Genomic DNA, 26,663 nt, shown 5'->3' on the forward strand with positions numbered 1-26,663 from the left:
CCACAACGACAACTACCGGTTCTGTAATGTGTGAAAGTTCTGTTCCATTGGGACATAAGAGTATTAAATTGATTGTGAGAGAGGTAGAGGCTTTCTGGTCTGTAGCGCTACTCTGGGCAGATTATTATTGTTTGTCTTGAGCAAGGAGTGAAGAGTGTAAGGAACGCATTGTTGGCTGCAGCAAATGATATGTTCCCCGTTATCGAAAATCAGATACGTTTCAACCACACAAATGGTGTTAAATATTTTCTTTCCCTCTGTGAGCTATTAACTACAGAAAAGGCTGCAAATATTGCCAGAAGCAGCCAAAGACATTCAGTTTTTCGACATGAAAAGGTACGATTTAGCATTCTTCAACCAGATTCAGATTCATCCTATGGGAGTTGACTACACCCATAGACTGTTTGAATCGATAGGTAAATGGATGCATTGAACGGTCGAATCTACACGCATGACCATTAAATCTTTGGGAATCGTTGTTGACCTGCTTCTGGTACATAATGTCTTGCATCCGCCGGAATCTATCGTCAAAATGTTATCAAACAGGGGTACTTGCACTCGTATAGACTCTGCTCATTCTATGGGGGCAGATAAAGCGGACTTTTTAGATTACAGCTGCATAAAGTTTTTCCAGCATTGTCGCTGAGGAACCACGAGGCTCTACTGAAAAGGGTTCAACGACTTACGGCACTTTGAACTATCAGTAAAGCTACTTCCTGATATCGTCGTTTCATTAATTAAACCAGTGCTCATTAACTAATATGTAATGAAAGATCTAAATAACTTCCAGTTCTAAGTGTAAACTATGAACCAAAAAAAATCTTTGAATAAGATGTCCTTAAGTATATATTTTCTCCTCATCATGTTAAAATCCCTACTTCCTTACAATTTTTATTAAATGTGAAAGTAACTTTGTCTGTTAGATTTTTATGACTAATCCGCCAAACCGAGTTCGATAAAATTTGGATTGGAGAGCTTGAAACCTGAGGAAAAACATTCTCAAAGAGGAAACGTAAGTCCTGTGTAGGCAAACAGAGAGTTGGTACTGGTCCTCTTGTCCTCACTGGAGGGAGCCTGTAGATCATATACTGATTAAATAAGTGAAATTAAGCTGAGCACTGGTTTAACGTCTTTGAAAGAAGATTTATTTTACTTGTCTTTCTGAAAGTGGAACACGTGCGTATTTTAGACGGTGGCAATCGGCTTGAGAATGTTCCCCATAATGAGATACGTTGTAGTGTACCAGTGCTGAATCATGGGCAGTACAAGGAGTACTAATTGATCCATTTTTAGTAAATGGTGGATATTTTCAATGCAGGGATTCCTCAGCCATTAATATTAGCCACTAATAATGGTGCTACCACCATAGCAGGATGTAGTAACTTGAAGAACTGAAGTTTTTGTTCAAGTAGAAAGCTTCATGTGGTTTGCTGTGAGCTTGCTATGTATTTACGGCATCTAGACCGTAAGTATTAAGTCTCTTAACAGTTTATGTGAAGAACTAAACCTGTTACATAAAGTGTCAGGAAGGTGTACGTAATGTTTTGTAAAAGTTCTAGAGGCAATTTTATACAACTAAGTATCATCGCTATGGTATGTAAATTTAATTTACATTATTCTCCATTTCGTTCTATTTACACATATTTCATATTAAATTTTTCGTACCTCTTTAGCTTGTTTGTTGATATTTAAGTATAACTGAAAAGTTTATTTGACACTACAATAATGAAGCCACAGTCACAGTATATATTTTTTTTCTTTAAAAAGAAAGGGTTACATTACCGGTTTCAACAAATTACGTCGTCATTTTCAAATTTAAAACCTTCAGTTGGAGAATATATAATGGGAGAAGTGTGTCAGTTCTACATGAACATACATTGCCCGCCTCGACAGCTGAGTGATGCAGGCACGGTAGCTCAGCGTGTTCAGTCAGAGGGTTAGCTGCCTTCTGTAACTAAAAAACTGAGTGAACGGCTCAACAAAGAACCTAACCGTGTGTCATCGGACGTCCGCCCCGAACAAATCCCACGAACAATATAGAACAAAATGAGATCAACAAAAAGAAAGTGGTCAGCGAGACAGTATTATAACATGTAGCCATAATGCTTTCCTACTATTGGTTGTTGGTAAAAACAGTTTTGTAAGTAACCACTGTCGTCAATTCAAACGACAAGAAGTTTTGTTTTCAGTTTTTTTGAGTCATTACATTCATTGTGTCTAAAGTAAAATAAATGTTCCAGCATGTGACTCAAGAAATTACGGAGCATCTTGTCGTCAACGTTGTGGGAAATGCAAAGACGATGAACCCTGTGACCGGTACACAGGGATGTGTTACACTGGATGCTATGACGGATTTTACCCACCATTTTGTCAGCAGAGTAAGTACAAATATCAAAAACCCAAGTTTATTTGCAGCTATCAATTGAGCTGTTCCATACAGCATAATGTTGTGTTTCTTTTTATTGTGATGTCTGAACTTCAATCTACTTAAAGATTTGCTGTAACAGTATGATAGCATTTTTAAAAATTAGTAAGAACTACATATATTTTACATGAACAGGGGCTGCATTTACTGTTAACTGAATGGTTAGTTATTGCCCCATTTACATTGTCATTACGTGTGCTCCACAAATTTAAATTACTTCTGGCTGCCTCAGACACTATATTGGCAATCGTGCTTTCTTTTAAACTGCCACATTGATTAATTTAGTAACCACTAAGTGAGTGTAGCAGTGGTCAGTTTATATCAGGACTTGTATAGCATTAAACTGAATAGTATCATTATTAACTTTACATTCGTGTTTGGCTATAAACGATTTGCTTGTATCTCTCTGACATCATTCCACATCTACATACATATAGATATTCCACAAACCACCGTACGGTGCGTGCCGAAGGGTACCCTGTACCACTACTAGGAATTTCATTTCCTGTTCCACTCGCAAACAGAGCGAGAGGGAAAGCGACTGTCTATATGCGTCCGTATGAGCCCTAATTTTTCGTGTCTTATCTTCGTGGTCCTTACGCGTAATGTATGTTGGTGGTAGTAGCTTCAAATGCCGGTTCTCTAAATTTTCACAATAATGTTTCTCAAGAAGAACGTCGCCTTCTCTCCAGGGACTCCCAGGTGAGATTTCCGTAATACGTACGTATTGTTCGAACTTTGCGCGAGCAACTCTAACAGACCGCTTACAAACTGCTTCGATATCTTCCTTCCATCCGACCTCGTATGGATCCCAAACACTCGAGCAGTACTCAAGAATAGGTCGCCTCAGCGTCCTGTATGCGGTCTTCTTTACAGGTGAACCACTCCCAATAAATCAAAGTCGACCATTCGCCTTCTGCACCACAGTTGATATCGCTTTGCAGCGTTACGTCCAGATATTTAAACGACTTGATTGTGTCGTGTAGGATACTAGTAATACTTTTGCCCGAACATTACCGGTTCTTTCTTTCTACTCATTCGCATTAACTTAACGTTTTACCGCATTTAGTGCTAGATGCCATTAATTGCATCAACCAGAAATTTTGGCTAAGTCTTCTTTTATCTTTCTACAGTCATGCAACGACGACACCTAACCGTACAGCACAGCATCATCAGCTAACAACCACAGTTTGATCCCCTCTCTGTCAGCCGAATCATTTGTGTGTGTAGAGGACAACAGCAGTGCTATCACACTTCCCTGGGGCACCCCTGGCGATACTCTTGTCTCTGATGAACACGAGCCATCGAGGACAATTACTACTTAACGAGTGTTCGAGCTACTCAGTTATATCTGCGAATTTTTTCCGTATACTCGTACCTTTGTTAACAGGCTGTAATGGGACACCGTGTCAATTGCCTTCCAGAAATCTAGAGGTATGGAATCTGCCCCTGTTGCCCTTGATCCATTGTTCCCAGTATACCATATGAGAAAAGGGCAAGCTGGGTTTCGCACGAGCGATGCTTTCTAAAACCATGCTGATTCGTGGACATACGCTCCTCAGTCTCAAGAAATTTTGTCGTATTCGAATTGAGAATATGTGTAGGGTCTCTGCACAGACCGAAGTTACGGATTTGTAATTTTGCGGTTCCGTTCTTTTATCCTGATTATATATTGGAGTCACTTGTGCTTTTTCCAGACGCTTGGGACTTCGTGTTGGGCGGGAGATTCACAATAAATGCAGGATAGGTAAGGGACCAATGCTGCAGAATACTCTTAGTAAAACCGAACTGAGTTTCCATCCGGACCCGGTTATTTATTTGCTTTCAGATTTTTAAGTTGTTTCTCTAGGTCAGGGACGCATATTGCTATGCCTTCCATAAGGGAGTCTGTCCTATGATCAAATGACGGTATGTTTGTCTCCTGTGTGAAAGATTTCTTGAACATGAGATTTGAAACATCAGCTTTCGTTTTGCAATCCTCAACTACCACACCAGACTGGTGAACAAGGGACTGAAAGAAGCCTCAGACACTTTCTGCTCCTGACTCTCACTGTTTATGTATCATTCTTTCTTAAAGAAACACCGAGTTAGAACTGTGTTTTGCCCGCCCAATAGAACACGAGCATTATTGGGAAGTGTGAAAGATAATCTCGGCTCGCGGAAGGCTGGAATATACCAGATTCTCTGTCAGTATGGTAAGACTTATATTGGACAGACAGTGAGCACTATCGAAGATCGCTGCTGAGAACGTCAAAGCCACACACGACTGAAGTATCCCAACAAGTTGGTGGTCGCAGAGCACTGTTTGTCCGAAGAACATGAGATGGATTACGAGCGTACCAAGATCTTGGCCCAGACTTCTAAATGCTGGGACAGCGTTGTCAGAGAAGCCATCGAAATGAGCAGCAGAGAGGAATTCATCAACCGAGACTATGGTTATAATCTTAGCAAGGCATGGGAACCAGCACGATGTGCCGAGCAGGGCGGATGTGGCAGCTATAGCGGCGCAGCCACAGACGCCAACGCCGACGCCTGCGTCTCCGCGACTGCCGACGCGCGGCTGTGGGCGCGGACCGTGGGGAGAACGGCCTGTGGGGGGAGGGGATAATATAAGGCGGCCGCCCGCCCTCAGGAGCTGCGTTCGCCAGCGCACCTGACGAAGGCGACGTGTACGATCGCCGAAATATTGTGCCCGGTGGACATTATGAAATGGCAGTACATCCGTGGACTCTTCGACCAACAAATGCGCCGGGAGAAACTGAAGAGTCACAAGTTTCTGACATTTTGTATTGTACACACGAGTACTAGCTGCTTAGCGTGTTTTTTTGATTACTTGGAGAGTATTTTACGTACGACATACAAAAACATTTAGTAGAATCCTTAGTGAATACGTTACTTTCCTCACACAAGCTATCCTTAATATTTGTGGAAATATCAGGCTAAATTTACGATATTTACTTGCGAAGAACTCACATAATCTGTGATTCCACAGAAAATATTTTTAAAGGACATGATATTCGCTGTTGACTGTAAAAATTATTTATTTAACAGCTGTGATTTTGGCCTTATGCTCATTATCAAGTGGCATTACAAAAGGTAAAAAATGCAACAACAGTGAAGCACAGAGTTCATGTACAGAATTGGTGCCAAGTATACCGTGACTCATTACAATTACCTTTGTATCATCGGAAAATGAACAGTGTTAGGGATCTCTATGACTGTTAGCGGCAAGCCTTTAACACACGTTGTGTAAGACGTGTACTCTTTTTTGGGTTATCAGTCTTCAGACTGGTTTCGTGCGGCCTGCTGCGAATTTCTCTCTTGTGCCAACCTCTTCACCTCAGAGTAGCACTTGCAATCTACGTCCTCAATTATTTGCTGGATGTTTTCCAATCTCTGTCTTGCTCTACAGTTTTTGCATTCTACAGCTCACTCTTCTTATTCCCTCTTCGCTCTTGTACATATTGTATAGTACCCGTCTCTCCCTATAGCTTACCCCTATTTTTCTCGGAATTTCGAACATCTTGCACCATTTTACATTGTTGAACGCCTTTTGTACGTCGAGAAATTCTATGAACGTGTATTGATTCTATCTTTAGTCTTGCTTCCATTATCAACCGCAAGTTCAGAATTGCCTCTCTGGTGCCTTTACCTTTTCGAAAACCGAACTGGTCGTCATCTAACACATCGTCAATTTTCTTTTCCAATCTTCTGTATATTATTCTTGTCTGAAACTTGGATGCCTGAGCTGTTAAGCTAGTCGTGCCATAATTCTCTCACATGTCAACTCTTGCAGTCTTTGGAATTGTGTGGATGACATTTTTCCGAATGCCACATGGTGTGTCATACACTCAACACACTAAATTCTGATGGAATCTTACCCACCCCTTCTACCTTCTTCGATCTTAAGTCCTCCAAAGCTCTTTCAAATTCTGATCCTAATTCTGGATGTCCTATCTCTTCTAAATCGAATCCTTTGCTTCTTCTATCACACCAGACAGATCCTAAAATGTAGACTTTCACGGCCGGAAATATCATGTCCATTGTAATTATTCGGGCTGTTATGCCGTGGTCGGTTGATGAAATCTGTGGTGATTCCCAACATTTCGTCTCCGACTGCGGGAGACATCTTCAAGGGGGTCCGTAGCTTGATGGAAGGTCCAACACACACACTGGCTCGCTACTGACTGCCGCTAAATTCCGTGTCCGCGCGCCCCCGCGCCGCGGCGTGACGTCACGTGTTTTGAAGACGTCAGTGCAATTGGCCGCTGTCCGTCGCCGTCGATCGCCGTTGGCATCACCCAGTAGTGGACGGGTGGTACACATCTTCTTTAACACCGGCATCCATATACCGTTTAATTTCACGCCCTCCTCCTTTCGGTTGAAATTATTTGGGTATTTAGCGATTTCGATTGCCTCCCTGTAGAGCCTTTCGTAATATCCGCTCGTGGCCGCTAGTACTTGCGTCTCCTCGAAACGAATATTGTGGTGCCCTGGCTGGAAAGCATGCTCCGCAACAGCTGATCGTTCCGTTTCTCCTCTTCTACAATTTCCCTTGTGCTCTTCCAAACGTTTAGAAACAGTTCTTTTAGTGGTACCCACATAAACATCACCATAGCTGCATGGGATCCTATACACTCCAGATTTTTCCAATGGTTTGCGAGGGTCCTTGGCAGGCTTAAGGTATTCCTGTATCTTCCTGGTGATATCTGTATCTTGATAACACCGCGCTTCTGTTGTGGGTGGTGGTTCGAATCCCGGTGCAAATAACGGTCCGTGTGCGTGGGCTTGCGGTGCACTGAGTGGCCCAAACTACCGTTTTCGTTTCTAAAAACAAGCACATCGAGGAAATGTAATTTGCCGTCTACCTCCTCCTCCATTGTAAACTGAATTCTCGAGTTTATACTGTCCAGATGTTCGTGGAACCGGCTTAGTTCCTCCCTACCATGTCTCCACAGCACAAACGTGTAATCCACGTATCGGAACCATACATTTGGTTTCTTGCTGGCAGTACCTAAGGCCTGTTCTTCGAATTTCTCCATAAAGAAGTTTGCAATTACGGGACTTAGGGGGCTTCCCGTAGCCACGCCATCCGTTTGCTCATAAAACTCTTCATTCCACTTGAAGTATGTGGTCGTCAAACAACACTTAAACAGTTCTAAAATATCGGCAGGAAAAATTCGAACCAGCTGTTCCAATACATCATTAAGTGGAACCATGGTAAACAGCGATATTACATCGAAGCTGACCAATAAGTCCTCCCGCTGGACCACTATGCCATTAAATCTGCTGATGAAATGTGTCGAATTCTTTATATAAGAGTCCGAACGGCCCACATGTGGTTTTAACAGCGTAGTCAAAAACTTGGCAAACGAGTAGGTGGGCGAACCAATGGCACTTAGTATCGGTCTTAAAGGCCCATTTTCTTTATGAATTTTGGGCAATCCATAAAGCCTCGGTGGTAGCGCAACCGAATTGCAGAGACCTTTCTGTACACTCTCTTCAATGGAGGACTTTTTTATTAACCGCGACACAGTTCTGACAAGGGAACCTCCCCATCGCACCCCTCTCAGATTTAGTTATAAGTTGGCATAGTGGATAGGCGTTGAAAAACGGAACACAGATCAATCGAGAAAACACGAAGAAGCTGTGTGGAACTATGAAAAAAATAAGCAAAATATACAAACTGAGTAGTCCATGCGCAAGATAGGCAACATCAAGGACAGTAAGAGCCCAGGAACGCCGTGGTTAGCGTGAGCGGATGCGGGACGAGAGTTCTTTCGTTCAAGTCCTCCCTCGAGTGAAAAGTTTACTTTTTTTATCTTCGCGAAGTTATGATCTGTCCGTTCGTTCATTGACGTCTCTGTTCACTGTAATAAGTTTAGTGTCTGTGTTTTGCGACCGCACCGCAAAACCGTGCGATTATTAGACGAAAGGACGTGCCTCTCCAATGGGAACCGAAAACATTTGATCGCAAGGTCATAGGTCAACCGATTGCTCCACAGGAAAACACGTCTGTTATATTCTATACAACACTGGTGACGGCATGTGCGTCACATGACAGGAATATGTTGTTGACCCACCTAACTATGTCATAATCACTCCCAAAAAAGTGATGAAAACATAACGGACGGACAGATAATAATTGTCTGAAAATAAAAAATTAAACTTTTCCCTCGAGACTTGAACTAAAGAAGACCTCTCGTTCCGCAGCCGCTCACGCTAACCACTGGACCACGGCGCTCCTGAGTCATATTGTCTTTGATGTTGCCTATCTTGCGCATGGACTACTCACTGTATATTTTGCTAATTTTTTTCATAGTTCCACACAACTTCTTCCTGTTTTCTCGATTGACCTGTGTTCCGTTTTTCAAGGGCTATCCACTGTGCCCACTTATAACTAAATCTGAGGGGGGTGCGATGGGGTGGTTCCCTTGTGAGAACGTTGTTGGTGGGGTCCTTATTCAGCTTCCTATATGCTTGCGGATCCAGCAGATCAGTAATTTTTCTCTGATAGTCGGCCACATCCATAACCACCGTTGCGCTTCCTTTGTCAGCTGGGAGAACCAAAATACTATCGTCGTCATTCAGGAGTTTTAAAGCTCTTCTCTCACCCACAGTTATATTACTTTTCGGCGGTTTTGCAAACTTCTTTATGGAGAAATTCGAAGAACAGGCCTTAGGTACTGCCAGCAAGAAACCAAATGTATGGTTCCGATACGTGGATGACACGTTTGTGCTGTGGAGACATGGTAGGGAGGAACTAAGCCGGTTCCACGAACATCTGAACAGTATAAACTCAAGAATTCAGTTTACAATGGAGGAGGAGGTAGACGGCAAATTACATTTCCTCGATGTGCTTGTTTTTTTGGGCCACTCAGTGTACCGCAAACCCACGCACACGGACCGTTATTTGCACCGGGATTCGAACCACCACCCACAACAGAAGCGGGGTGTTATCAAGACGTTAGCGGACAGAGCTAGAAATATTTGTGAACCTGAGTTGCTCGACGCTGAGCTAGAACATCTCCACAATGCACTAATGAAGAACGGATATTCGTCCGCCGAAATAAAACGTGCGTTGAGGCAGCCACGCAGAAATCATACTGACGTACAGGCTACTGCAAAATCTAAGGTTTTCCTGCCGTTTGTTAAAAATGTAACGGAAAGAATAGGGAGTATCTTGACGAAGCGGAATATTACCGTAATTTACAAGCCCACCAGGAAGATACAGGAATACCTTAAGCCTGCCAAGGACCCTCGCAAACCATTGGAAAAATCTGGAGTGTATAGGATCCCATGCAGCTGTGGTGATGTTTATGTGGGTACCACTAAAAGAACTGTTTCTAAACGTTTGGAAGAGCGCAAGGGAAATTGTAGAAGAGGAGAAACGGAACGATCAGCTGTTGCGGAGCATGCTTTTCAGCCAGGGCACCACAATATTCGTTTCGAGGAGACGCAAGTACTAGCGGCCACGATCGGATATTACGAAAGGCTCTACAGGGAGGCAATCGAAATCGCTAAACACCCAAATAATTTCAACCGAAAGGAGGAGGGTGTGAGATTAAACGGTATATGGATGCCGGTGTTAAAGAAGATGTGTACCATCCGTCCACTACTGGGTGATGGCAACGGCGATCGACGGTGACGGACAGCGGCCAATTGCACTGACGTCTTCAAAACACGTGACGTCACGCCGCGGCGCGGGGGCGCGCGGACACGGAATTTAGCGGCAGTCAGTAGCGAGCCAGTGTGTGTGTTGGACCTTCCATCAAGCTACGGACCCCCTTGTAGATGTCTCCCGCAGTCGGAGACGAAACGTTGGGAATCACCACAGATTTCATCAACCGACCACGGCATAGCAGCCCGGATAATTACAATGGGCATCAGACAGATCTTCCCCCTCATAGAGGCCTTGAAAGTACTCTTTCTACGCATTCGCTCTGTCCTCAGCATTTAACATTGGAATTCTCGTTGCACTCTTAATGTTACTACCTCTACTTTTTTTGTTACCGGAGCTTGTTTTGACTTTACTGTAGGCTGAATGCCTCCGACAATCATTTCTTTTCCAATTTTTCCCCTTTTTTATGCAGCCGTTTCGTCTTAGCTTCCCTGCACTTCTTATATATTTCGTTCCGCGGTGACTTGTACGTACTTCTGTATTCCTGAACTTCCGTGAACGTTTTTGTACTTCCTTCTTTCATCAATCAACTGAAGCATTTCTTCTGTTACCCATGGTTTCTTCGCAGTTACCTTCTGTGTAACGGTGTTTTTCTCTCCATCTTCTGTGATTTTCGGTTTTGGAGATCTCCATTCCTTTTCAACTGTACTGGCTATTGAGCTGTTCCTTATTGTTGTTTCTATAACCTTAGAGAACTTCAAGCACCTCTCGTCATTCCTTACTACTTCTGTATCCCACTTCTTTGCCTATTGATTCTTCCTGACTAACCTCTTTAACCTCATCCTCTTCATCACAACTATATTGTGATCTGAGTTATACCTGCTCGTGTGTACGGCTTACAACCCATTATCTGATTTCGGAATCTCTGCCTGACCATGATGTAATCAACTGAAGTCTTCCCTTATGAGCAAGCCTTTTCCAAGTATACGTTCTCTTCTTGTGATTCTTGAACAGAGAATTCGCTATTACGCAATTAATCTTTCTCCTCTCTCATTCGTTGTCCTAAGCACATATTCTCCTGTAAACTTTTCTTCTGCTGCTTTCGTACAACAGCATTCCAGTCTTCCATGACTATTAGGTTTTCATCTTCCCTTACGTACTCATAGCCCTAGCAGTATCCTCATATACTTTCCCTATCTTTTCATATTCAACTTGCGACATCGGCATGTGTACCTGAACAATCGTTTCCGGCGTTGGTTTGCTGTCGATTGTGGTACGAACAAGCCTATCACTGGACTGTTCAAGATAATTCACTCTCTGCCCTACCTTTATATTCATAACGAATCCTACTCCCATTATACCATTTTGTGCTGCTGTTGATATACCCTATACACATCTGGCCAAAAATCCTTGTCTTCCTTCCACTTCACTTCACTGACCCCTACTATATCTAGACTGCGCCTTTGGATTTCCCTTTCAGATTTTCTAACTTCCCTACCACGTTGAAGCTTCTGACATTCCACTCCCCGACTCGTAGAACGTTATCCTTTCGGTGGCTACTCAATCTTTTCCTCGTGTACCCCCCCCCCCCCTCCTCTGGAGATACGAGTGGGGCACTACTCCGGAATCTTTTTCCAATGGAGAGATCATCATGATGATACTTTTTGAATTACATGCCACATGTCCTGTGGATACACGTGAATTGTTCAAAAATGGTTCAAATGGCTGTGAGAACTATGGGACTTCACTTCTGAGGTCATCAGTCCCCATGAACTTAGAACTACTTAAACCTAACTAACCTAAGGACATCACACACATCCATGCCCGAGGCAGGATTCGAACCTGCGACAGTAGCAGTCGCGCGGTTCCCGACTGGAGCGCCTAGAACCGCTCGGCCACCGCGGCCGGCCACTTTATAGCATGTCAGTTTTATATTATGAACTGGTGCTAAAAAGTAATGTGGAAACTATTAACGCGTTTTAAATGAAATAAACTTCACTAACATTCTACCTCTATATTCTTTAAGTCTAAATATTTGTTTCTCAACATAGTCACCCTGGCGGGAACACATTTCTCTCAACGAGAGACCACTTTGTTGATTCCGTCACTGTGGGATGTTTGGCTTTTCTGACGGAGCCACAACCTCAGCTCTGCTTCCGCCATTTCATCACTGTCAGAGTGAAGTCGTCGAAGGTGGTCTGTAAATTTTGGAAACAGATGAAAATCGGATGATGCCAAGTCGGTACTTTATGGAGGATGATCGATGACAGCTAATACAAGAGTGGATTGTTGCTCGTGTGTGGACAGGTACTGGCATGCTGAAGGAGAACGCGTTTTAAACGAAATAAACTTCACTAACTACATTTAACAGTGGAATTCTCGTTGCACTCTTAATGTTACTACCTTTACTTTTTTTGTCACCGGAGCTTGTTTAGACTTTACTGATTGCTGAGTTCTAGCGGCATACATGTTCCCAAATATGTGAGTGGCTCGAAGACTTCTTAGGTAATAGAACCTAGTACGTTGTCCTCGATGGTGATTGTTCATCGGAGGTGAGGGTTTCATCTGGAGTGCCCCAGGGAAGTGTGGTAGGTCCGCTCTTGTTTTCTATCTACATAAATGATCTTTTGGATAGGGTGGATAGCAATGTGCGGCTGTTTGCCGATAATGCTGTGGTGTACGGGAAGGTGTCGTCGTTGAGTGACTGTAGGAGGATACAAGATGACTTGGACAGGATTTGTGATTGGTGTAAAGAATGGCAGCTAACTCTAAATATAGATAAATGTAAATTAATGCAGATGAATAGAAAAAGAATCATGTAATGTTTGAATAATCCATTAGTAGTGTAGCGCTTGACACAGTCACGTAGATTAAATATTTGGGCGTAACATTGCAGAGCGATATGAAGTGGGACAAGCATGTAATGGCAGTTGTGGGGAAAGCGGATGGTCGTCTTCGGTTCATTGGTAGAATTTTGGGAAGATGTGGTTCAACTGTAAAGGAGACCGCTTATAGAACGCTGGTGCGACCTATTCTTGAGTACTGCTCGAGCGTTTGGGATCCCTATGAGGGCGTATTGAGGGAGGACATAGAAGCAATTCAGAGGCGGGCTGCTAGATTTGTTACTGGTAGGTTTGATCATCACGCGAGTGTTGCAGAAATGCTTCAGGAACTCGGGTGGGTGTCTCTAGAGGAAAGGAGGCGTTCTTTTCGTGAATCGCTACTGAGAAAATTTAGAGAACCAGCATTTGAGGCTGACTGCAGTACAATTTTACTGCCGCCAGCTTACATTTCGCGGAAAGACGACAAAGATAAGATAAGAGAGATTAGGCCTCATACAGAGGCATATAAGCAGTTATTTTTCCCTCGTTCTGTTTGGGAGTGGAACAGGGAGAGAAGATGCTAGTTGTGGTACGAGGTACCCTCCGCCACGCACCGTATGGTGGATTGCGGAATATGTATGTAGATGTAGATGTAGATGAGAGGGTGCTTCACGTGTGGATGAAGTTTCCTGCGGTTAGAAACTCGATTACAGCACGGCTTTTCCCCCACACCGCCATGTTGCACGCTACAATTCGGAAGCCCCTAGCGGCAGAACGTTGCAACCTGAGACAGCGAAGTGGGAAACAGACCTCGTTACACGCTCATTTAATACCTGGGAACGGAATAAAACAGCGAAGCCGTGACCCTTCAGCACGATCTCGCAGCTCATTTCCCATTATCTCAAAGTGCAGCACCGTGCTGCACTACCTACCATTGTATACAAGGCTTGTTCGAGCAGTTCTATGTATGCACTGTGTGCTTCATTTTTATGTATTTTTCCGCTTTTGCACTAACATTTAAAACAGCCGTAAGGCTAAAATTACAGTTGCGAAATAAATGATTTCTACAGTCAATGGCGAATATGACGTCATTTAAAGAAATTATTCGTGACTCGGAACCCAACAATGAGAGTCAAACAAAAAAAATAATTTGACTTAGGCGAGTAGAGCGTGGTATGCATTTCTGTAACATTTTTACGTTCAGTACATCGCTCACAGTAAAGGTATTTCCAGACTTCATTTAAACTGCCTTTATCTTATTTTTGATCGAAGGCTTCCATATGAAACGTGCTAGGAAGTTATTGCTGTACAGATTCTGAGGAATACCTTTTTTGATTAAGCGCTAATCATGTGGATGTACAGATCGTGATAGCAAGGATCATCAGGCTTTTTGTTTGTTACACTCATATGGACAAATGCAGAATACAGAAAAAGAAAAAAGTGTGTCTTTCATATACTGCCATGTACAAAATTTCCCAGTTTTCTACTGAGCGCCGGAAACAACTAACAATACGCTAATATTCAAATATGCGTATGTTTTAACATGCAGGGTGTGATTTCAGTGATCTTACAAGGCGTCAGCTTCATATGTCATTCTGACTTATGGTAGTCTCACTACCTGAATTTGGTTTAACATCTCTCAACACGGTTTCACTCACACGAAATGCCCTTACTTCTAGCCTCCCAAGTAAAATGCAACTTCCTTAGCATTGACCTGAATCTCATTGAAGACCAGGTTAACAGTTCAGTACATATAGAGTAAGTGGTGGTAATGTGGCCCGTGCAACAAACATGGCCCCCCTTAATATCTTACTAACATTTAGTTGAACTCTAGTGGTGATAGCAGAACTAGTCTACCAGTATCCTCACTGGCCTGTAGGAGCGCTGGAAGCAGGTCAGTACAGTGGCTGAGCGACAGTGAGGTTATATTTTCCATGCTCTTGTTCAAAACTTTCAGAGGTATGTGAATTTCTCTATATTAACGTACCATTATTGGTTAATACTTAGATGTAAGCATCATGCATACAACCTAGAAAGTATTGGCAACAGTTTCAAATATATTAAAAGGTGTGGTATTATTTCGTTTTTAAGTTGTTTACACGGGTTTACAAGGTGTAGGTGACTGTAATATGGCCCCCATTGGTGCTTGTAATGTGGACTCCGGGGTCCATATTATAAGCAGTCCCTAAAATGTTTTTATTTTTGTTTTCAGATGCCTAGGACTAATCTGGCACCTAAACCAACCCCCAAAAGGCAGGTGTGGGATAAAAACAAAATGCGAGATGCAGTGTCTGCTGTCCTAGGCAAAACGATGGGAGTTAAAAAAGCATCGAAACGATTTGCTGCCACAAAAACAACTCTGCGGCGGTATGTGTGTGAGCCTAATACCTCACAGGTGGCAGATGTTGAAACTAAAGAGCTTGGAGGAAAACCAGCTCTACCACCAGCCCTAGAAAGTGAACTAGTGGATTACTTACAGTACATGGAGGCCAAATTCTATGGTTTCGCTGGTATGGATGTTCGAAAAATGGCCTACCAACTTGCAGTTAGGACTGCAATTGCAACAAACTTCAGTTTTCTTCGACGTCATCAAGATAAGCTTTCAATAAGAAAGCCAACTGGAACATCGTATGCCCGAGGAAAAGGATTTACCCGTGAGAGAGTTAACTCATGCTATGTCTTGCTACAAGCTGAATACCAGAAACATAAATATCCAGAAGATCGTGTATGGAACGTCGACGAAACAGGCCTTAGTGTAGTTCAGACCAAGATACCGCAAGTAACTGCAAGCAGAGATAAACGCCGAATTTGTTCTCTGACTACTGCAGAACGTGGGTCTCTAGTAACGGTCATCTGTTCGATGAGTGCGGAGGTTCTTATGTTCCCCCGACGTTCATATTCTCGAGAACTAATATGGCAGACGTTCTTATGAAAGATGCTCCTCCTGGAGAGCCCACCCATCTGGTTGGGTTCAAGCAAACCTATTCATGGAATGGTTGAAACATTTTGTTGAAAAAACAAAGCCAATAGAGACTTTGCATATTCTACTCATCCTTGATGGTCACATATCCCATGTAAGGAATATTGATGTGACAAGAAAAACCTTCATCACCATTTTGTCACTGCCTTCACACAACACACAAACTGGATCGTACTTTTATGGGTGCACTTTTAGACTCACTGCAGCGAGACTATTCGTCAATGGATGCTCCATGAAAGCAAACCTGTTGGACCCTATGATATAGCGTCTCTCTTTGGCAAGGCCTACCTCCGCACTATCCTCTGTGTCCTCGGTGGCTCAGATGGATACAGCGTCTGCCATGTAAGCAGGAGATCCCGGGCTCGTGTCCTGGTTGGGGCATACATTTTCAACTGTCTCCGTCGATGTATATCAACGTCTGTCGACAGCCTATGGTCTTGATTTAATTATCATTTCATTCTAATAGAGGTTACCATCTTCATATAGTTAACGCTAACCAGCCATTGACCTTCTTCTGTGCTGAATGCACACGCATTGCCCGAACTCTTATGGGACTCGGTAAGATTGTCTGCCGCGAGTAATGAGTGTAATGGGCAGGGGCACTACGAATGTAGTGTGTGGACATCAAAGTTGGGAATGTGGGTCTCACGAGGAGCGTGCAAGGGATGAATTCCTGCAGTCGAACTATCCTCTGTGCCGTCAGTGGCACAGATGGATAGAGCGTCTGCCATGTAAGCAGAAGATCCAGGGTTCGAGTCCTCATCGTGGCACACATTTTCAACTGTCCCCGTTGATGTATATCAGTGCCTGTCGACAGCCTGTGGTCTTGATTTAATTATCATTTCAAAAAAACGTATCTTCAACCTCGGCAGAGGTCGACATCACACTATATCAAAGTAATCGAGTAATGGTCACTCACATAACGACGAGAGTAATGAACTGCCAGTTACGGGCAGCGTGCAGACGGCGTATCTTAGCGAAATACGTCATCGTAACCTAAATGTCAACAAGCATGTGGGCAAGTAGGTTTCAGTTATCAAATCATATTAGTCCAGAATGTATCGGCTGACTGTAGACATGCAGTTCATCTCCCCAGACCGGAAGACCCATCAAGCCTGATAATAGCACTTAAATATAAATATAACGAAGCATTCACCCTAAAGGAGAATTTATAATGTTTCTATCACTCGTTCTGGTGACAACTTCCAGTTCACGGTAAACGATTCTACCGAGGAATCCAGAGCTCCTAATAAGTCCACTACCTAGGAGTTTATTACATGAGTAGAATTATATTGTTGGTATCATTTAGTAGTTGATTGTGGTAAATACAGACTGTAAACGTTTTGAAGAGCCTTGGCACCTTAGTTTTGTTTGCTAAATAGTGCAGTGTTTCTAGAAAGTTGGTTTTGTATATAACCTTGAGTAGGCGTGCACTATTTGCAATGAAAAACAATAATTGTCTATTTGTATCATAGTTTATATTTTTCTTGTGTAGAATTTGATACATTATCTTCTTCCCCTTTAATATTGTGCTTGCTAAGGTGAAAAAATACTGAAAAACTTCTAAAAACATTTGATGATGACAGTTCGTTTTATAAACCAGAAATAACATACATCTAATTGAAATGCCAACACCCTTTCCGTATGTTAGATGTTCACATATCATTGTAAGACTTGAAGAGCGTCATGCAATAATTTTGGTATGGAAATATTTAATTTTGGAATCTATTGTGCCTTAAATCAAGTGTAGGTCGAAAAAATTGGAGTTAATTGCAGGCTTCCAGTACCTGGCAGTAACTCAGTTGCCTGTTTGTTTGTGCGGTTGTCTGCTTAGCCAACTTGCGTTTCCTGCGGTTGTAAGCATATTCAGGTTACGTTTCCTACATTACATCACTCACACCTAAATTTTAGTGTCAACTGCCAGTTTACCATGTTATGTTCCAGCCATATGTATTTTGTAACTATATATGCATGGAAATAGCATCGCTACACTTAATTTGAGGATTCACAATCATCTTTTAGGCACCAATTTTGTTGGATATGTGTGCATGTTGTATTTAACATTTCGACATTTGATGTAAACATTACAATTTTTGTTTTTTTTATTTTGTGACCTATTGTTCCAGAAATGTTAGATGTTGAGTACACTGTGTGTTACTTGAGAGCAATTTAGATGTAGGAAATACTTGATTTGTCGGACCATTACTCCTTACAGCATGTATGGTGCAGACTTCAAACATTAAACACAGGTTTGTGTTGCTAAACCTGTAAGTTCATGGCATACAGATTTGTGCGTTTAAGGTTGTATGTGTGCGTGTATGTTTGTATTTATGAGACTGTGTGTATATTTTGTAGACGTATTGTAGATAAAGCTATAATATAAGTTAGTCTTTTAATGTATTTTTTTCGACTAATATTTTTTAATAAGGTGCAAAAATTTATATTGTTTGGATACTTTTAAATATTGCCAAGACAACTGCTTTGGGGCTGCAGTGAGAACGGCTGTTTCTTTTTAATAACCTCTAAAGTGTACATTTTAAGTTATTGTACAGTGAATGGCCATTTCATGGTAAAATTCTGCACAGTGACTGGAAGAGAGAGATGTAACTTATTGATATCATGGTTTGTGGAGACAGATAACGGTTACATGATCATATTACATGTTATATGATCATAGATAGAGGTGGACATGGCTTTTATCTCATGAGTACTAAAGGTGTGAAATTTGTAGCACACCTGCAGTTTTCAAGACCATTTAAGTGCAAAGTATTCCGGCCCTGGCATATCCATACTACTAAATTATACTAATTACAGCGTGCACAAAGGCATTTAAGCAATTTTTTTCTGTCAAACACCACACAATTGTTTGAAAGTTATATACATATATGTAGATGTATTAAGAGTCACATTAATGTAACCAGCAATGGTTTCCATATAACCTTTTGATTGCATGTATCAAATAAATATACAACAATTGCCCTAGTTCAGTAAATTAGTGATGACATCCCACCTCAAATCGTTTGCTGTCTACTTTTATGATTGGTGTGACAGCCTTTTCATATAAAAGTTTGATACAAAAGAGGGAACTGAGTGTCGCTGAGGATTGGCCTCAGTCTAGAAGGGACACCTGGCTAGATACGCTACTTTTAAGGAGACGACTCGTGAAAAGCGAGACAGCCAGGCAGAAACAGGTCCTGGTCACAGCTTGTACCTTTAGTTTTCACTTCAGATGCACTGCTTTTAATGTTTCCACCTGCCACTATACAGGGTGTTACAAAAAGGTACGGCCAAACTTTCAGGAAACATTCCTCACACACAAATAACGAAAAGATGTTATGTGGACGTGTGTCCGGAAACGCTTAATTTCCATGTTAGAGCTCATTTTAGTTTCGTCCACCTACGCTCAATGGAGCACGTTATCATGATTTCATACGGGATACTCTATCTGTGCTGCTAGAACATGTGCCTTTACAAGTACAACACAACATGTTGTTCATGCGCGATGGAGCTCCTGCACATTTCAGTCCAAGTGTTCGTATGCTTCTCAACAACAGATTCGGTGACCGATGGATTGGTAGAGGCGGACCAACTCCATGGCCTCCACGCTCTCCTGACCTCAACCCTCTTGACTTTCATTTATGGGGGCGTTTGAAAGCTCTTGTCTGCGCAACCCCGGTACCAAATGTAGAGACTCTTCGTGCTCGTATTGTGGACGGCTGTGATACAATGCGCCATTCTCCAGGGCTGCACCAGCGCATCAGGGATTCTATGCGACGGAGGGTGGATGCATGTATCCTCGCTAACGGAGGACATTTTGAACATTTCCTGTAACAAAGTGTTTGAAGTCACGCTGGTACGTTCTGTTGCTGTGTGTTTCCATTCCATGATTAATGTGATTTGAAGAGAAGTAATAAAATGAGCTCTAACATGGTAAGTAAGCGTTTCCGGACACATGTCCACATAACATATTTTCTTTCTTTGTGTGTGAGGAATGTTTCCTGAAAGTTTGGTCGTACCTTTTTGTAACACCCTGTATATCTCTCTGTTTTGACCAATAAAGAATTGCGGTGAATAATAAACAGAAAAGAAACCAATCGCATATGTTTAGATTTCAATGCTCCCTTTGATGACGATAAATTAGTAAAAAATGGATGATACTGAAAATATATCGCATTTCTTGCAAAATATATCTTCTTTCTAAGCTTTCCACAGGGGTATCTTTAGTCACTCATTATATTTCACCAACAGTTTCTATGTTTGTGATTAATGGGCCATTATTTGTTTACTTTTCAGCCTACAAGGTATTAGGGAATGCGCCAGATGTAATTGAAGATAATTACAAATCTCTAAAGATCAGAATATCGTTCGAAAACGTAACAGGAGAAGGAGAGCCAGTTTTCTATGAAGTGCAATACAAAGTAAGTGTGCTGTGAACTAAGTAGACGGAAGAGGCTTTGTGATTATAGAACTGAACTATTCAAATAACTTGAAGTACTTGGATTACTTACTGTTCATGAGCAGCTGCAGGTCAGTATCACCTCTACATTGATCAGTTTAGGCAGCTTCGACATCATTATCATCATCAATAGTAGCACTCTCATGTCCACTGCTGGATTTAGGTCTTGTATATAATTTTACATTAAATTATGATACTCAACTGTTCACATAGATTTAGGTAGGCCCTACATGTTTCCTGTAGATTACTATACGCCTCCTACTTGGGCACCATATGTTGTTAAAGCTTACTGCGGTCCAGAGGACTTTCTTGTTCCATTTCCCATCTGTATGTCTGACCGACCACTATTACATTTTCATTGCTATCGTAATTCTGTACTCGATGCTCGGTCTCTTCCCACGACCATTTATATGTTTTCCTATTTCTCCTTACTGAAAATCCCCAGTAAGCATTTCACCACTGTTCCTCGAGTAGCTTCCACATTAAAAACTCGTGCCTTACCACCATAAGTCAAAACTGACAACACACACCTATAAGTCGCTCCTCCTTCAATACGACACAACACGTATTTCTGTCTGTCTGAAATAGATACGACAGCTTGGAAGGCGAACTCACAGTCAAGGTAACACATGGCGCTACGGGAAAGATGCCTGTCATGTGCCTGCTGACACGCGGCCTATCTGCAACTCCAATAATTCTGTTCATAATTCGCATTAAAATGCTATCGTTAATACGATGAGGTGAAAAGTATTATTTCAAACACCAGCAAGACTGTACCTACAAGCCTAACCACACACTCTGCATCCACATTCATTTACTTAACATCGTCCGAATCGAGTTTGCCATTGCTGGTAGGTTCTTTACGGTGGGATTTAATTTAACAGTCCTTTCTGACTTTGAAAATCCGCAGTTCCATTGATTTATTACTTCTGTACCCGATCTCACAAGATACCCCACTCACAATCGTCTCTTTATGAGGGCTCCGATAGGGCTCCAAATATCTCGCCATATCTCAGTAAATAAGAAAATTATATTATTTCCAAGATATTAATCTTTCCCCAAAACTATTTCATATTTACACACGACCGCGTGGTGTGCGAGCACCCGAGAAACGAGCACTACCTTGCAGGATTGCTGAGGCTGAACTCACTAACTGCATCAGCGAAATCCGGCAGGAGCCAGACCACACACTTCTCATACAATGGGGCTTCCCCGTCAGCGATGCTAGCGCTCTAGAGCAAAGATGTCTAGGGGTGGAACCAATCTGTCTGGGAAAGGATCCATGTCTGTAATGGTACACATCGCGTCGCTAAATGTTTCCAGAATATGCATGAATTAAGGAGTTTTGGAAGTGGAATTAAGGAATTTTGGCAGTGATATGAAATGAAAATGACACAATTGCCCCCCCCCCCCCCCCCACTCCCCAACAGGTAACAGAAATATCTCAGAAATCGAAATGTAACTACAGATCGGAATGTATGGCTCATAGTTCAAGTTAGTAATCTGACTGACAATATTTTAAGTGTCGTCTATTCCCACCAGTCTATAATACTTACGAAGCATGTTTATACACTGATGAGCCAAGGAAACTGGTACACTTGCCTAATATCATGTAGGGCCCAAGCGGCACGCAGAAGTGCCGCAACACGACGTGGCATGGACTTGTATAATGTCTGAAGTAGTGCTGGAGGGAATTGACGTCATTTCCATAAATCCGTAACAGTATGAGGGGGTGGAGATCTCTTCTGAACAGCACGTTGCGAGGCATCTCAGACGTGCTCAATAACGTTCATGTGTGGAGAGTCTGGTGGCCACCAGAAGTGTGTAAACTCAGAAGAGTATACCTGCTGCCAGTCTGTAGCAATTCTGGACGTGTGGGGTGTCGCATTGTCCTGCTGGAATTGCCCACGTCCGTCCGAACGCACAATGCACATGAATCGATGCAGGTGATCAGACAAGATGCTTACGTACGTGTCACGGGTCAGATTCGTACCTAGACGTATCATGGGTCCGATATCACTCCAACTGCACACGGCCCACACCAATACAGAGCCTGCACCAGCTTGAACAGTTCCCTGGTGATACGAAGGGTCCATGGATTCATAAGGTTGTCTCCATACCTGTGCACCTCCTTCCACACGATACAATTTTAAACGAGACTCGTGCGACCAGGGAACATGTTTCCAGTCATCAGCAGTCCAGTGACGGGCCCATACGAGGCGTAATGTCCGTGTTGACGGGTCCAGGCGAGGCGTAAAGCTTTGTGTCGTGCAGTCATCAAGGGTACAGGAATGGGCCTTCGGCTCTGAAAGCCCATATCGATGATGTTTCGTTGAATGGTTCGCACGCTGACACTTGTTGATGTTATAGCACTGCAATCTGCAGCAATTTGCGGAAGGGTTGCACTTCTGTCACACTGAGCGATTCTCTTCAATCGTCTTTGGTCTCGTTCTTGCAGGATCTTTTCCCGGCCGCAGCGACGTCGGAGATTTTATGTTTTAGCGGATTCCTGATACTCACGGTTCTCGTGGAATGCTCACAAGAGAAGATCCCCACTTCATCGCTACCTCAGAGATGCTGTGCCTCATCGCTCGTGCGCCGGTTATCACACCGCGTGCAAACTCACTTAAATCTTGATAAACTGCCACTGTAGCAGCAGTGACCGATCTAACAACTGTACCAGACACTTGTTGTCTGATACAGGTGTTGCCGACGGCAGCGCCGTATTTTGCGTTTTACATATCTCTGTATCTGAATACGCATGCCTATACCAGTTTCTATGGCGCTTCAGTGTACATGACTTGAATTGTTCAAGAAAAATCATGACATTTTACAGTCTTCTTTAGTTTTAGTCCATATCCAAATCTCTTGGAATGTTATTTTCAGAACTAAAAGAAAGCCGGCCGAAGTGGCCGTGCGGTTAAAGGCGCTGCAGTCTGGAACCGCAAGACCACTACGGTCGCAGGTTCGAATCCTGCCTCGGGCATGGATGTTTGTGATGTTCTTAGGTTAGTTAGGTTTAACTAGTTCTAAGTTCTAGGGGACTAATGACCTCAGCAGTTGAGTCCCATAGTGCTCAGAGCCATTTGAACCATTTTTGAACTAAAAGAAACAACAGATCAAACACATACCATTACATTTCAAAAGAAGACGTCAATGAACCAGAAAAGCTCACATGTGGTTCACATTCATAGTAGATTATTTTTGTTCATGCGCCAATGCTTCACAAGCAGTCTTATTTAGTGTTACTAGTTGAAATTTAAGTAAACATGAGAGGCAAAATCTGACAACAGGAGAATTTGTGAAAAGCTATGAGCAAAAAGTGAAAAATCATTGTGCTGTTGCTAAATGCAAAAATGCTTCATATAAAACAGCGGGTGTCATTTACCATTCATTTCCAAAAGATGAGATAACTGCACTGCAAATGGGTGCTGTAAAAGCACTACGCCTTTTAATGTGCATAATGCACGGATTTGTAGACATCGTTTCCTTCTCGAAAATTATGAACGGGGCTTAAAAAAAAAAAGTTCAAATGTGTGTGAAATCTTATGGGACTTAACTGCTGCCGGCCGGAGTGGCCGTGCGGTTCTAGGCGCTACAGTCTGGAACCGAGTGACCGCTACGGTCGCAGGTTCGAATCCTGCCTCGGGCATGGATGTGTGTGATATCCTTAGGTTAGTTAGGTTTAATTAGTTCTAAGTTCTAGGCGACTGATGACCTCAGAAGTTAAGTCGCATAGTGCTCAGACCCATTTGAACCTTTTGAACTTAACTGCTAAGGTCATCAGTCCCTAAGCTTACACACTACTTAACCTAAATTATCCTAAGGACAAACACACACACCCATGCCCGAGGGAGGACTCCAACCTCGGCCGGGACCAGCAAACACAGTCCATGACTGCAGCGCCCTAGACCGCTCGGCTAATGACAGGGCTTAAAAATGAGCTTTTGCATTTTCTTTGAAAAGATAAGTAAAGGGTTTTTTGCCATCACAAAAGAATCCAAATTAACGTGGAGTCGCATTAGAGGTGATGGCAAGCACCAGTAAGGAGAGCTGCCAGCTACTCATAGTCTTTAGAAACACGTTCCTGTATATTAGCGGCTTTGGAATTATTCGCGCATTGTTTTTTATTTTTATTTATTTATTTATTTATTTATTTTTGTCTGGTCTAGCAGTTGTATCTACAACGAAAATTCAATTAGTTCGGTCGACCAGCAAGAGGTAGTTCCTGACCTAGATATTACTGCTAAACGGCCGGACTGGGTAGCCGTGCGGTTCTAGGCGCTACAGTCTGGAACCGCGTGACCGCTACGGTCGCAGGTTCGAATCCTGCCTCGGGCATGCATGTGTGTGCTGTCCTTAGGTTAGTTAGGTTTAAGTAGTTCTTAGTTCTAGGGGACTGATGACCTTAGAGGTTAAGTCCCATAGTGTTCACAGCCATTTGAAACATTACTGCTAAACACGAAATAGAAAGATTAAAAACTAAGGTAGAACTGCCAAGGAGGGGAAACTACGCTTTGAAAAGAAGTAACAGGGTCCAGGAAGCCAAGTATTCGAAATATGCCGTGGAAGTAAACAGATGTGCTTCTGCTACATCCACACGACTGCTCCACATTTCGCAGCTAGGTGCCCGGTAGTGGGTTCATCGAACCACCTTCCACCTACTTCTGCGCCGGAATAACGGACATTTAAATATTTCCTCGCTAGCTGTGATTTCTCTTATTTTATTACTACGATCATTTCTCCCTATGTAGGTGCGCACCAAAAAATGTTTTCGCATTCGGAGGAGAAAAATCGCGATTGAAATTTCATGAGAAGATACTACCACAGCGGAAAATGCCTTTGTTTTTATCACTAACATCCTAATTCCCGTATCCTATCCCCGGCACTCTCTCCCCTATTTCGCGATATCACAAAACGACCTGGCCTCCTTTGAACTTTGTTGATGCTCTCCGTCAATCCTACGTGATGTTAATCCCATACTGTACAGCAATTCTCCAAAATAGGACGGAAAGGCATAGTGAAACAGCCCTGTTGCATTTTGTTAGTGCTCTGCTGGCAAAACGCAATCTATAATTTGTTTTATCCACAATAGTATTACGTGATCGTTGCAACTAAAGTCATTCGTTACTGTAATCCGGAAGTATTCATTGGACTACTCAGTCTTCAGAATTGTGTGATTCATCTCGTGTCAGGAATCTAGCGGATTCTTTTTAGTACTCGTGTAGATGACTTCACATTTTCATTATTTACTGTCAATTGGCAGTTTTCTTTTGCAACAAAACAACAAATGAAGCAGCGTTTCACACCGAGCTAAATTCGATCTTACATTGACAGTTCGTTGAGTTCACTCTCAGAGAAACTTCTGTTCGATTTAGAATACACCACCGGTGGCTGATAACTGGATTTCCAGACAGAGGCTTACTTCTCTTCCAGTTGTCTGGTTCAATGGAATAAACAGGTCTGAACCGACTTTTGCAGTTTCCATGGGCGACATGTCACTTAGTGTGATTGAGCGATGCTAAAATAATTTCTACAATAACGTCAGAGATTCCTGAAATTCACAACGAAATGGTTTCCCTCTCTCTTCATTAGAATAAGTCATCTGAACATAAAAGCTAAAACAGCAAACGTAATAAACAACTTGCCGCGAAGAAAAACCTTCAGTGGATATTGGTAAAATTTCATTGACGAAGACCTTTGACGGGGTGCTAAAAATGGGTATTACACTGTCGTCATATTCCTCGTCAAATTTCAAGATGGCAGACGAAAACTTGTTATTATGCGCGACAGTTGATAGTACCGCAATGGCACTGTGTGTGTGCCTGGAAGAAAAGCGGCAGAGAAAAGGAAAACATACTTGGATGGAGCCCTAGGTATTACGTCGAGACAGTAAAAGCATTCAACAAAATTTCTGACGAAAGTTGCAAGTGGAGGAAGTCAAGTCTTAATATGTGAGTTACTTACGAGTGGATGAGAGTGTACGTCAGTATTTGCTCAGTAAAGTGGCTTCTCATCTTACAAAACCGAATACTTTCTGGAGAAATGCTATATGGGCAGAAGACAGGCAAACTGTGGCACTTCTTGATACAATAGAGAGCTACTCTAGTTTACAACAAAGCACTCGAATATCACATTATATACTAACAAAAATTATTCCAGAGACGTCTGAAGCGATTTATAAAGCATTGAAGAGGGAACATGTGAAAGTAAATAAATGTTTATTGTACTGTATGGGCAATAAGAACTATTTTTAATTTCGAATAATTTAATTAATGGAATTAGTATCCCAACAACTACAAAATTAATAAAAAGTAGGGAACAGATGAAGCGCTTATTAGCCTGTGGCATCCAGAGTT

At 42.4% G+C, this 26,663-nt stretch overlaps 1 protein-coding gene across 1 annotated transcript in view; it reads left to right on the plus strand.

Moving 5' to 3' along the window:
- LOC126416585 (uncharacterized) overlaps positions 1-26,663 on the plus strand; it is a 418,464-nt gene that overhangs the window by 321,893 nt on the left and 69,908 nt on the right. Inside the window, exons 13-14 of the mRNA XM_050084337.1 lie at positions 2,241-2,378; positions 20,142-20,266. Of these exons, the coding sequence (XP_049940294.1) occupies positions 2,241-2,378; positions 20,142-20,266 (263 nt within the window). The remainder of the gene's footprint in view (positions 1-2,240; positions 2,379-20,141; positions 20,267-26,663) is intronic.

The sequence above is a fragment of the Schistocerca serialis genome, chromosome 8 (genome assembly GCF_023864345.2).
Source record: "Schistocerca serialis cubense isolate TAMUIC-IGC-003099 chromosome 8, iqSchSeri2.2, whole genome shotgun sequence".
NCBI classification, from domain to species: Eukaryota; Metazoa; Arthropoda; class Insecta; order Orthoptera; family Acrididae; genus Schistocerca; species Schistocerca serialis.